This window comes from Palaemon carinicauda, chromosome 8 (assembly GCF_036898095.1).
Source record: "Palaemon carinicauda isolate YSFRI2023 chromosome 8, ASM3689809v2, whole genome shotgun sequence".
Lineage (NCBI taxonomy): Eukaryota > Metazoa > Arthropoda > Malacostraca > Decapoda > Palaemonidae > Palaemon > Palaemon carinicauda.
The window spans coordinates 103750054-103763195 of NC_090732.1; the positions used below are offsets into that span (position 1 = coordinate 103750054).

General features: G+C 44.3%; 1 protein-coding gene across 1 annotated transcript in view; it reads right to left on the reverse strand.

Moving 5' to 3' along the window:
- LOC137645821 (RNA-binding protein 42-like) overlaps positions 1–13142 on the reverse strand; it is a 136385-nt gene that overhangs the window by 93235 nt on the left and 30008 nt on the right. Inside the window, exon 4 of the mRNA XM_068378793.1 lies at positions 2739–3021. Within this exon, the coding sequence (XP_068234894.1) occupies positions 2739–3021 (283 nt within the window). The remainder of the gene's footprint in view (positions 1–2738; positions 3022–13142) is intronic.

Genomic DNA, 13142 nt, shown 5'->3' on the forward strand with positions numbered 1-13142 from the left:
GATCCAGAACTGGTGAAAAATGCTCCAGTAGATGTTGCTCAGTATTGTTGCAAACAGGTCGATTGTTGTTGGAACCCACAAGCTCAAAACTTTCCTCGCTACTTCATGATGAAAGTCTTACTCTGCCCCTACAATGTCCTTGGCAACTGAGTTTGTAGGTGATTACATTCAGTTTACCAGGAATGAATCTTGCTGACAGCTCCGTTCTATTGATCAATGTTCTTATGTGAGCTTGCACTACCAACTGGCTAGGGTGCAGAGAAGCAGTAAAACTAGGGTAGTCTTGTTGCTCACCAACGCTACCGAGTGGCGTATGAGGTACTATTGAAATAATTGCAATCCTAATAGAGCTGCCTTTATTTCCAGTACGTTGATGCGTCAGTTCTTTTCTGCCTGGGACAAGTGTGGCATCTGATAACGGCAGTAGTTCTGGGAAGTTTTCTGATTGGGCACCTTTCCAAAGATTATTTTCCTCTAGCCACCAGTGGAGGTCCAATCTTACCTCCTGATCAACTGGAACTGAATGGTACGGAGACTCGGTGCTCTGATTCCAGTGTCTCTTGAGGAACCACTGGAAAAAGTATAGTATGTGTAGTCGACCAAGAAAGACCAGCTTTTCAACGGACAACAATTGACCAAACAGTTGTTGCCATCATTGGGCTGAAAACAGCTGGTGATGGAAAAATGGATGAGCTATCACCCTGAGTCTGGCGACCCAGTCATCTGAAGGAAAGCCCTTCCTACCACCATATTTATATGCATTCCTAGATATATATATAATTGTCTTCTCGTGTGTAAGGCTGGAATTCGCCCGATATACCTCAATTTTCAGATCATGGCAAAAGGCAAGAAGCCTGTCCCAATGTTGAGGCTCGAACCAATTGTCCAGGTATCTCAGTACAGGAACCTGATCCCATTGGTATATGCCCACGCCGAGACGAGCGCAAAGACTCTTGTCAATACCTGGGATGCAGTCGCTAGTTCAAAGCTCAACACTTTGAATTCGTAGACCTTGCTCAAGACGGGAAATTGGAGTAACTTTCTCAATGACTAATGGAAAGAGATTTCAAAGTATGAGTCTTTCAGTTCTATGGAGATAATGAATGGCTTATCTTACTGTGCTCACCATCTCCAACTTGAGTGAGGTTTGTCGAACAAAACCATTCAGAATGGAAAAGTTGATCACTGGTCTCAGCTCCACAAAGACTTTTTTCCACCAGTGTGCTTCTTTATCAGCTTTCCTCAGTCTGTTTGAGAAGGGAGTAGGAGAGAGCGTATTGCTGGTGCATTTGTGCAGCGAGTGCTTCAAATGAGCACGCTTGTCATCATCAATAGATAGTGATCATCAAACGAGCGAGTGTAATCACGATCATGCGTTCGGGAGACATGAAGAAATATCTCCCCTTGGAGAAAGCAAGGTATCATGTGAAATTCTGTCACTTTGCACGAGTGTTAAGCTTGTTAATGTAGGAGCGCGCTGTTATTGTGCGTACCACATGCTCGCTAATGTTAAGCGTACTTGTGCAAGAGTGAGTTGTTGTGCGAGCATATCATTAGCGCATTTAGCACAGACACTGTCCGTCGAGGCAGAGTTTTCTGATCTAGCCAGAGGAGGTTGGGATGTTTCATGTTCCTTGGTTAATGATGATTTAGAGCCCTAACATGTTGCCCGTATGAAGGCATATTGCTTGTGAGTGCGTGTATTAGCAGGGCAGGATGCGCGCCACTCTGAAGTTTTGCGAGAACAAGTGGGCTCATCAAACAGAGGAACTACAGTCTCTCTTCCGGGAAGGAAAACTTGTTCTTTACAACATCTTCTTCGTTGAACTCGTGAGGTAGTCTGTCTCAATGGGTGGAATATTAGCTGGTAACTTGAGTTCAGGCTCCACAAAGGGTGGAATATTAGCCAGCAGCTTGAGTTCAGGCTCAAAGTCAATATTATAAAACAATGAAGTCTTATTCGTTTTTGAGGGATTAAGCAAGAAATAATCCCTGGGAAGTCCAAAGGCATAGCACAGCATTGCCAACAGGAGCAAGATCTGAAATTTTAGATGACTCCTCTGGACGGAAAGGCTCAAATGTTTCGCTAGGGGAAACAGGTGAATCTCCCAGTCTAAAGACTTTTTCAAGTGTTAATTTCTTACCACTCATCCCTGTCTTACCTTTCAAAGAGAACAAAGGGGATGGGTAAGAGGGCAGAATACGAGGGGTTGAAGAAGTATACAGTACTGTAGTTGATTTCTTCGACCTCAAGGATGAGCACGAGGAAGAGGAGTCACACTCAGCCTTCTTCCATTTTCTGTCATACACCTGCCACTGGAAAGGTGACCATTCCATACACTTCTAACAGGGTGAATCAAAGTGATAAATATGATCCCTGCACAAAGGGAGCAAAATACTGTATGAGGATCTACCTCCCTGCTAATCAAAGTATCACATTTTCCCAACATTCTAAGGCAGGTCTACATATCCATCTTTAGCATGAACAAGCATACACACATACACTCTCAAAAGAGAAAGAAATTATATTAGAAAGCCAAGTTTAATTAAAAGCCAATAGCACGACAATGTTAGTCAGCGGAAGGAATCAAAGTGACTGCTGAGTTTAACTGTTAAGATCCAGCTGCACTTGAATCAATCTCCAATTACAGGACCAAGATTTGTAATTTGTGTAGGAACAATTACAAGTTTATAAAAAAACAATTGAATATACAGAAATTTATATACAAATAACTTACTATTATTCATATGATGACGATTAAGTTGGGGAGGAACAAAGCCAGGAGGTGGTGGTGGGGGTCGTAAAGGAGGTTGATGTCCCATGGAACCATCATTGGCACCTGGTAGTCGAGGGCCGATGTACCCTGGAGGAGGTGGAGGAGGAGGAGGTAAGACACTTAACCCATTACTATTTGGACCTCTAGGGGCATGGGGCATTGGATGCCTTGGAGGTTGATGATGGCCAGGCGGAGGTGGTGGCTGCTGGGGATCTGTATGTTTTTGTTGAAGACGTTGTTGCACCTATAAAAATATGATATTCATGATATAATCATTATGTTCATGAAACCACTAAAATCACAGTACCACTGAATAATTGAATCCAAATTCCATAACAGCCTATGTAAAACATGTCCATTACAACTAGAATAATAGATTTTCCATGAAAATAATATACATATACAGTAAATATATATATATATATATATATATATATATATATATATATATATATATATATATATATATATATATATATATATATATATATATATATATATACACACACACACACACACACACACACATATATATATATATATATATATATATATATATATATATATATATATATATATATATATATATATATATATATATATATATATATATATATATATATATATATATATATATATATATATATATATATATATATATATATATATATATATATATATATATATATATATATATATATATATATATATATATATATATATATATATATATATATATATATATATATATATACAAAAATCACGCCAACCGTATATGGCACCATAAATCTTTTGTTGTAAAGAAGGGAAACTAAATGACCTAAGAAAGAAAGTTAAGAAAAGGCTTTTAATATTTGTGTTTCCACAGTCACAAAGGAGTAAAATAGCTCAGAAAAAAATTCATCATTATATCAAGAAGTAAAAGAGCTTACAATAAAGGTTCAAAAGTATAAAGGCTACTCATGAACGGCAGAGGTAAGAGACAGTGACAATGCCCTAACTAGCAAGATAACTCCCTAGAGACTGATAATGTATACATATGATCAGCCACCAAACACCACCACCCAAGCTAGGACCAGGGAAGGTTAAGCAATGACTGCAAAAAACTTAGCAGGAAGACCTATAGGCTAACCCAAACCCCCATCCTTAGGTCACAAGAATGGCAAGGTTGCAGACACTACAAAAAACTATCAAGCTAGAGCGGGACTCGAACCACAGTCCAGCAGATTGCAAGACTGGGAAGTTTCCAATAGGCCACTGTAAAGGATTAATTTTTGTTTTATTTTTTGTTCTTAATTTTTTACCAAATCAGAGAGAGAGAGAGAGAGAGAGAGAGAGAGAGAGAGAGAGAGAGAGAGAGAGAGAGAGAGAGAGAGAGATGTTATTCGTTTAAGAATTTTGAATGTCTCTATTAACTGTCCCCTTAGTCGTCGAGTTTATATATCAAATAAGATCAACCATTCCATCCTTCGTCTATATCCAAATTGCCTTATTGTTGGAACTAGTTTGGTGGCCCTGGCTTGTACTGCTTCCAGTCTATCCATATCCTTCTGATTGCTTGGAGCCTAGAATTGGAATACTTATTCTAGATGGGGTGATATGTACAATTGTAGTACAGTGTCTTTGTTTCTGTATTTCAATTGTCTCTTATGTAACCTATTAGTTTTTGTGCTTTCTTTTCAGCTTTTATGCTCTGTTTGGTGAACTTCAAATCCTTGCTGATAATAATACAGTAATGCCTCACAGCACAAAATTAATTTGTTCTGGTGTGGCTTTCGATTTGAGAAAATTCTGTGTTATGAGTCACATTTTTAATGATAATCGCCTAATTCGTTCCAACTCCCACAAAAAACCACATTAAATTTTATAATAAAGCTAAAAGACTACTTGGTTGGTAGAAATTACTGTGTACAAATTGGAAACTCTTATTCATCATATGAACCCTTAAACAGAGGGGTACCCCAGGGGAGTGTACTTGGCCCAATCTTATTCGGCATCTATACTATTGGTCTATCAAAAATGCTACAAAGGCATGGCGTGAAGTTTAAACTATTTGCAGATGACACACAATTTTACTTCTCCATAAATTATATACATGACACTACTGAAACTCTAAACCAAATCCTTGATAGTGTTAGAGAATGGATGACATTTAAACAACTAAAATTAAATGAGAACAAAACTGAATTCATGGTGGTGGGCAAGAGAAACTGCATGAGAAACTTAGGTGATATTCAAATGAACATAAATAATGACTCGGTGCCGACATCTAGTAAAGTTTGAGATCTAGATGTATTTCTTGACTGTAACCTGTCTCTAAATGCCCAAATAGATAATGTAATAAAAATGGAGTTTTTATGATAAAACAAAGTTTTATGAATACTTACCTGGCAGTTATATATACATAGCTAATAATCTCTATTTCGGCAGAATTTTTCTAAACGTGGCAACCGCCTTGTGGTGGTTGGATGGTAACACCCGTTAAAGGGTGGTAGGAGGAATCATTCCCGTTTTCTGTTCTTCAGTTCATCTATGCCCGACCTGTCTCCTGAGGGGAGGTGGGTGGGCCTTCAAATGTATATATAACTGCCAGGTAAGTATTCATAAAACTTTGTTTTATCATAAAAACTCCATTTTTATGAATAGAACTTACCTGGCAGTTATATATACATAGCTGATTAACACACTTGGAGGAGGGTGATAGACAGTAAACATCGTTGGGAAACAACCAAAAAAGCTGTAAGATAAATAAACACCTTGATTCCTTACCTGCTAAGGTAGCTGACTTCAAAGGTTCCTGCCTCTTGAGTCGCTTTCCCTTAGGAGTGTCAGCCAGGATGTGACCTGCAGTGCTGAAAACACTCAATCGAGTCTGTCAACGGGGTGAGACCAACAATCTGACTAGACTTCAGGAATACCTATTGCCCAAAATAAAAACTGCAACCTTACCAAACCAACCACCTAACTTTTGCAAAGTAGATAAAAATTATCTAACTAGACTGAGGTGACTGTACACAAGTCGAAGTCCTCAGACAACCAATAAAAAAACACCAACCTACGCACAAGTATACAAAACTAAGGTTGAGGGGAGGTAGTAACTCCTTTGCCTAATACAGAAGCCGTAGCTACGTATGGGCCCAAGGTATAGCATTTCTCATAATCCACTCTCACCTCTCTGAGGTAATGAGAGGCGAACACAGAGTTGTTCCTCCAGAATGTCGCATCCATAATTTGACAGAGCGACATGTTCTTGCGGTAAGCAAGCGAGGTCGCAATGGCTCTCACTTCGTGAGCTTGCACTTTTAAAAGTCCGAAGTGTTCCTCCTCACACAAGAGATGCACTTCTCTTATAACTTCCCTCAGGAAAAAAGACAAAGCATTTTTGGAAAGGGGATTCTGAAGATCTTTCACAGAACACCACAGGGAGCTAGAAGAGCCTCTCACATTTTTCTTGCGAGACAAGTAGGTCTTGAGGGCTCGTACTGGACAGAGGAGCCTCTCTTGCTCTTGACCCACTCGGTTGGTCAAGTTAGGAACCTCAAAGGTCCTTGGCCAGGGCTTAGAAGGGTTCTCGTTCTTAGCGAGAAAGTCTAATCTTAAGGCACAAACTGCCCCATTCAGATTGAAGCCTACCTGTTTTTCAATTGCATGGACTTCACTGACTCTTTTAGCTGTTGCTAAGGCCAAAAGAAAGAGGGTTTTCTTTGTAACCTCCCTAAGGGGAGCCAGTGAGATGGGCTCAAATCTCTTGGTGCACAGAAATTTAAGAACCACATCAAGGTTCCAAAAAGGGGGCTTTAACTGGGTCTGCTTGGTCGTCTCAAAACACTTCAAGAGGTCATGTAAGTCCTTATCACGAGACAACTCCAAGCCTCTATGCCGACAGACAGAAGAGAGCATACTTTTGTACCCCTTGATAGTGGACACAGCCAGCTTAGCGTTCTGCCTAAGGTACAACAAGAAATCCGCAATCTGGCTCACAGAGGTAGTGGATGAGGAAATCTTGTGCTTCCTACACCAAGCTCTAAAAGTCTCCCACTTGGACTGGTAGACCCTCTGTGAAGAGACCCTCTTCGCTCTGGCGATAGCTTTCGCAGATTGCGCTGAAAAGCCTCTCGATCTGACAAGCTTCTCGATAGTCTGAAGGCAGTCAGATTGAGAGCGAGGGGGTTTTGATGATATCTCTCGAAGTGGGGTTGTCTGAGCAGATTTGGACTTGCAGGGAGGCTTCTTGGAAAGTCCATCAACAAGTCCACCACCTCCGTGAACCATTCCCTCATCGGCCAGAACAGAGCTATCAGGATCATTCGTCCCGAAATGAGGAGAGCGAACTTCCTGACTACCAGATTGATGATCTTGAACGGGGGAAAAGCATAAGTGTCCATCCCCGTCCAATCCATCAAAAAGGCGTCTACTGCTATTGCCTCCTTGTCCGGAACTAGGGAGCAATAGATGGGGGTCCTCTTGGATAAGTTGGAGGCGAAAAGATCGATGAGGGGGTCTCCCCCACAGCCTCCAGAGACTCTGACAGACCTGTTGGTTGAGGGTCCATTCTGTGGGAAGGACCTGCCCTTTCCTGCTGAGCATGTCCGCCCTCACGTTCTTCTGTCCCTGAACAAACCTCGTCAGCAGGCTTATCCTGTTCTCCTTCGCCCAAAGAAGGAGCTCTCTTGCTGTCTCGAACAGAGACAGAGAGTGAGTCCCTCCTTGCTTCCTGATGTAAGCAAGAGCTGTGGTGTTGTCTGAGTTGACCTCCACAATCTTCCCAGACACCAAGTCTTTGAAGGCCTTTAGCCCCAGAAAAATGGCCATCAGCTCCTTGTTGTTGATGTGCCATCCCAGCTGAATTCCTTCCCAATAGCCTGAGACCTCCTTGCTTCCTAGTGTTGCCCCCCAGCCTGACTCTGATGCGTCTGAAAACAACACTACGTCTGGGTTCTTCTTGTGTAAGGAGATCCCTTCCCCTAACAAGGTTGGGTCCAGCCACCACTTCAAAAGATTCTTGACTTCTGTTGGAATGGGGAAGGAAAAGGAGTCTTCCTGCGTCTTTATGTTCTACGTCTTCGAAAGAAAGTGCTGAAGAGGCCTTAGGTGGAGTCTCCCCAGAGAGACAAACTGTTCGAGGGAGGATAGAGTCCCCAGCAAACTCATCCACTCCTTCGCTGAGCACCTCTTCTTGTCCAGGAAAGTTCTGACTTTTACGAGACACTTAGTCTGTCTTTCCTGAGAGGGAGAAGCCCGACAAAGAACTGAATTCAGAACTATCCCCAAACAGAGAATAGTCTGATTCGGTCTGATCTGAGACTTCTCCCTGTTGATGACCAGGCCTAGATCTTGAGCCATCATAAAAGTCTTCCGTAAATCCTCCAGACATTTCTCCCTCGATCGTGAACGAATCAGCCAATCGTCCAGATAGAAGGATATCCTTATCCCCTTCTGATGCAGCCAGCCTGACACATTCGCCATTATCCTGGTGAAGACTTGAGGAGCCGTGCTGAGACCGAAGCAAAGAGCTCTGAATTGGAAGCACTTGCCCTGCATTACAAATCTCAGGTACTTCCTTGAAGTCGGATGGATGGGGACATGGAAATACGTGTCCTGCAAGTCGAGGGACACCATCCAGTCCTCTGGACATACTGACGCCAGCACCGACTGAGTCGTCTCCATGGAGAACTTTGTCTTCTCCACAAAGACGTTAAGAGAGCTGACATCCAGGACGGGTCTCCATCCGCCCGAGTTCTTGGGGACCAGAAACAGGCGATTGTAAAAGCCTGGGGAGGATAGATCCCAAACCGGTTCTATCGCTCCCTTGTCTAGCATTTGGTCGACAAGGTCTATCAGGGCCTTCTGTTTCCCCGGATCTGAGTACCGGGCTACTAAGGCCAGCGGAGCATCTGCGAGAGGAGGTTTTTTTTCAGAAAAGGGATCTTGTATCCTTCCTTGATGACTGAGAGGGACCAGGTGTCCGCCCCTCTCCTCTTCCAAGACTGCCAAAAACCTGACAGTCTTGCGCCTACTGTCTGGAGGAGACGAACTTCATTTTCTGGAGCAAGTCTGAAAGAACCCCTGGTAGATCTTGGTCCTGATTCTTGCCTTCTCCCTCTAAAATCTGGTCTTGAAGTAGTCCTGCCCCGAAAGGGCTGTTGGAATCTCCTTTCCTCCCGTTTTGAAGAAGAAGGAGGGGCTGCCAAGGGCTTACGAGCAGAACGAGATAAAAGGTCTTGGGTGGCTTTTTGGGCCAGAGAAAGCGTAATGTCATTAACCAGGGACTCGGGAAAAAGATGTTGAGAGAGGGGGGCGTAAAGAAGCTCAGACTTTTGTGCAGTGGTAACAGACCTAGAAGCAAAAGAGCAAAGCAGGGCTCTCTTCTTTAGGATCCCAGATGAGAACAGCGCAGCCAACTCATTCGCCCCATCTCTGAGGGCCTTGTCCATACAGGACATAATACTGGTAAGGTCCCTAGATCCTTCCATCTGGTCAGTTTTCCTTGCCAGAGTCCCAAGCGACCAGTCTAGAAAACTAAAAACCTCAAAGGCTCTAAAAATACCTTTGACGTCATGATCCAGCTCCGACATCGACCACATGACCTTGGCTGAGTTGAAAGCATGCCTTCTAGCAGAGTCCACTAAGCCAGAGAAGTCACACTTGGAGGAGGAAGGCACTCCCAGACCCAAAGGTTCCCCAGTTGCATACCATATACCCGCTTTTGAAGCAAGACGAGCTGGTGGAAACGAGAAGGAAGTCTTAACTGCTTGTCTCCGCTCCTTCATCCAGTCATCAATCTTTGTAAGAGCCTTCTTTGCGGAAATAGACAGTTTCATCTTGATGAAGGCCGAATGTTTCTTGGCCTTCTTTCTGTTAAATTGGGACTGAGGAGATTGAGGGGCAGCAGGTTGGAATTCCTCTCCAAAAAGTTCAAGAAGGGAGCGAGAGAGAACTTTGTAATCTCCCGCAACGTTGGCAGGATTATCATCGTCATCAGAAACCTCCTCGAGGTCCTGATCCACATCTGCAATATCCTTCGAACGAGAAGAAGGTTCCTTAGAACCCGACAAGGGCAAATCAAAGGAATCGTCTTGCAAAAGACGGGTTGCATCCTGGAGTCCAGCGCTAGAAGAATCCTTGGAACGAGAGGCAGTATGTCCCGAAGAGGCAGGCTGGTATCGCCCTGGCACCGAGAACGAGAGGCAGAGTCGTTCTGGTGTCGAGAGCGAGAGGCGGTGTCGTCGTGAACGAGAGGCGGTATCATCATGGCGTCGAGAACTAGGGTCGGTATCGTCGTGGCGTCGTGAACGAGAGGAGGTATCGTCCTGGCGTAGAAAACGAGAGGAGGTATCGTCGTGGTGAAGCGAACGAGAGGAGGTATCGTGCTGGTATCGTGAACAGGAGGCGGTATCGTCCTGGCATCGAGAACGAGAAGCAGCATCGTTCGATAAAGTATCGTCTCGGTATCGAGAACGAGAAACCGTATCGTCCTGGTATCGAGAAGAAGTATCGCCTTGCGAAAGCACACATTCCTCATCCTGGCGTAGAGAGGGAGAAGTTTTCTTTAGAGAAGAACTCCGTTCTCTCTTAGAAGCAGACTTCTTAAGGGGTAACGAGTCGTCTTTACGTCTATCAGACTGGGCGTGAGGCCGGCTAAATGCTTGCACTAACGTAAAAAGTTGTTCCTGCATGACAGACATAAAGGATTTAGCAACATCAGCTGGGTCTTGCGGCCCCGAAGGGGAGGGCTGACGAATAACACTCGTAGAAGGGGGAGGATCTTCGGCAGTAGGCTTAGGCTTCGCCCTTTTCACAGGCACGGAGTCGAAATCATCCTCCGACGGACAAGGTTCATAACTGCTAGAACCGGGAGAGAAAGAACGAGACCGTTCGTCGCGGTTCCATCTCCTCTTAGTAGGTCTTGAAGCTTCAAACTTCCATTTACGTCTGGACGAATTCGGAGAAGAAATCAACACATCCGACACGTCTTTCCCGTGACGGTCAAGAGCAGCCTGGGAATCGACAACAGGACTGTCTGAGGCGACGGCTGACCGAGGGTACGTACCTCTCACCCCCTTTCGGTCATCGACGTACCTTCTCCCTTGGTTCTGGGAGCTTGGTAGAGGTCTAGGCCTAGGGTAATGACGTTCAGTCAGTCGCCACCTCCACTGCACTAACACAAGCACTTTCCCTTTCCTTACCTTTAAAGGCCTCCAGTTGTTCTTTAATGACCTTCAACTCGGCAGCCAGGCTAGCGTACCGAGGGTCATCCGTAGATACGGATCCTGTAGGAGGTGCAGGAGTTACTAACTCAAGGGAAGGATCAACTTCCATAGAGGAATCAATTATAGGGTCAAAAGATAAATCTACACTAAGTTCGTCTTCCTTACCACTAACAGACTTAGACTTAGACCCAGAAGCTCTCCTAACTCTATCGAGCTCTAGTTTACGCACATAGCGCTTCATAATCAACCAATCTTTCTCATCCAAAACTTTACATTCCCCGCACCTATTATTAAGGGCACAAACAAAACCCCTACAATTCAAACACACGGTGTGAGGGTCTACCGCCATTTTCGGTAGTCTCACCTTACATTCCTCATTCGCACAGACACGGTAATGACTTTTTTCACACATAATGAAAACAGCAAAAAAGCTAAGAGATAACAAAAAACACGATCGCCAAAACCCCATATCAGATTACTTCACCAAAAAGCAGACTGGCACACCGAGCAGGGAAAGCGAAGAAAAACTCATAATGACGGACCAACGTGTTGTCGATCCAGCCGGCAGAGATGAACTGAAGAACAGAAAACGGGAATGATTCCTCCTACCACCCTTTAACGGGTGTTACCATCCAACCACCACAAGGCGGTTGCCACGTTTAGAAAAATTCTGCCGAAATAGAGATTATTAGCTATGTATATATAACTGCCAGGTAAGTTCTATTCATAAAAAGTGCTGGTTATCATCTAAGAAATATTGCGTTTATAAAAAAGTACCTGGACGAAAATTCTGTTAAGAAACTTGTGATAAACTGTGTTATTACCAGGATTGACTACTGCAACTCTATCTACTACAATTTACCAAAAGTCCAACATGACAAATTCGAAGATAATTTGTATTTTTCCTAACCATACAAACCTTAGCTATTTACAAAGGGGGTTATTACTTTTAGCGTAGCTGAAATGGCGAGCCATTAGAATTTAACGAGGGTGTATTACCCCCGCGCTAGTTAGCGGGGGGGTAGGGGAGTGGTAGCTAGCTACCCCTCCTCCCCCTCACACACAGGTGAATACTCACTTTCACTTAGAGGTAGGACTTGTCTTGGGGGACAGGGCTGGCGGGCAAATATGTGTAAATAGCTAAGGTTTGTATGGTTAGGAAAAATACAAATTATCTTCGAATTTGTCATTTGTTCCGTAACCGAAATACAAACCACGCTATTTACAAAGGGTGACTTATCCCTTAGGAAGGGTGGAAAGTCCCCAGCCATACTGGCTTTGGCTTTACCCGGGGACTCAGAATCCGAGTGAGTCGCACTCGAGAAAAGGAGTCCCTGCACCTCACAAGTTCCTTGCACCGCAAGGAACCATGTGGCCTACGTAAGCTTGTGTGTGAAGGAAGAAGTGTGACCCGTCTTAGGCAGTTGACCTGGAGTTCCAGAAGGAACTCTGGGTTAAGACGTTCCCAATACCACCTCGTCAGGGTATGGGGGACGCGACAGTATTGACTCAATACTCGGAACACAAGGAAGCATGGTTTACCTGCAGAGGTTCGAGGTCAGCTATGCAGAGACCAGGATGCTGCTTCCCCGTAGAGGGGATGATGAAGAAAGAAGTAAGGGCCAGACATACTTCTTTCGTTCATGCAGACTAAAACCTGATAACAATGCCCTCAACCTTCTGCTACCTGTCCAAAAAGGAGCCTGAGGTTAGACCAGCTGTTGTGTAGCCACCACAGAGCGATAGAAAACGTATCGAGACTCCTGTGGGTCACGCCCTGCAGGAAGCGGGCTGCGAAGGTCATCAGACGCTTCCAGACTCCAGCTTGTAGCACCTGCGTCACAGAGTAGTATTACTCGAAGGCGAGGGACGTTGCGATGTATCCAACATCGTGCTGTAGGGCGACGTGACGGGGGAGGGTCTGAAGACAGGTCGAGATGAATGTCCTTGAGTCCGGGCTGAAGAGGTATACTGGTGACTCTCCCCCCATGTCCTCCTTGTGTTCCCAAATCGGCTGCAACTGAGGCCAAACTGCAGCTGTTCCCAGCGCTAACCTCTCGATTCCTGTACTGGCCAGAAAGAGAAGGTCTTGGGACATCAGACACAGAATGGAGACTCAAAATCTTGAATGAATCGGACCGAAGGGTCGGGACCC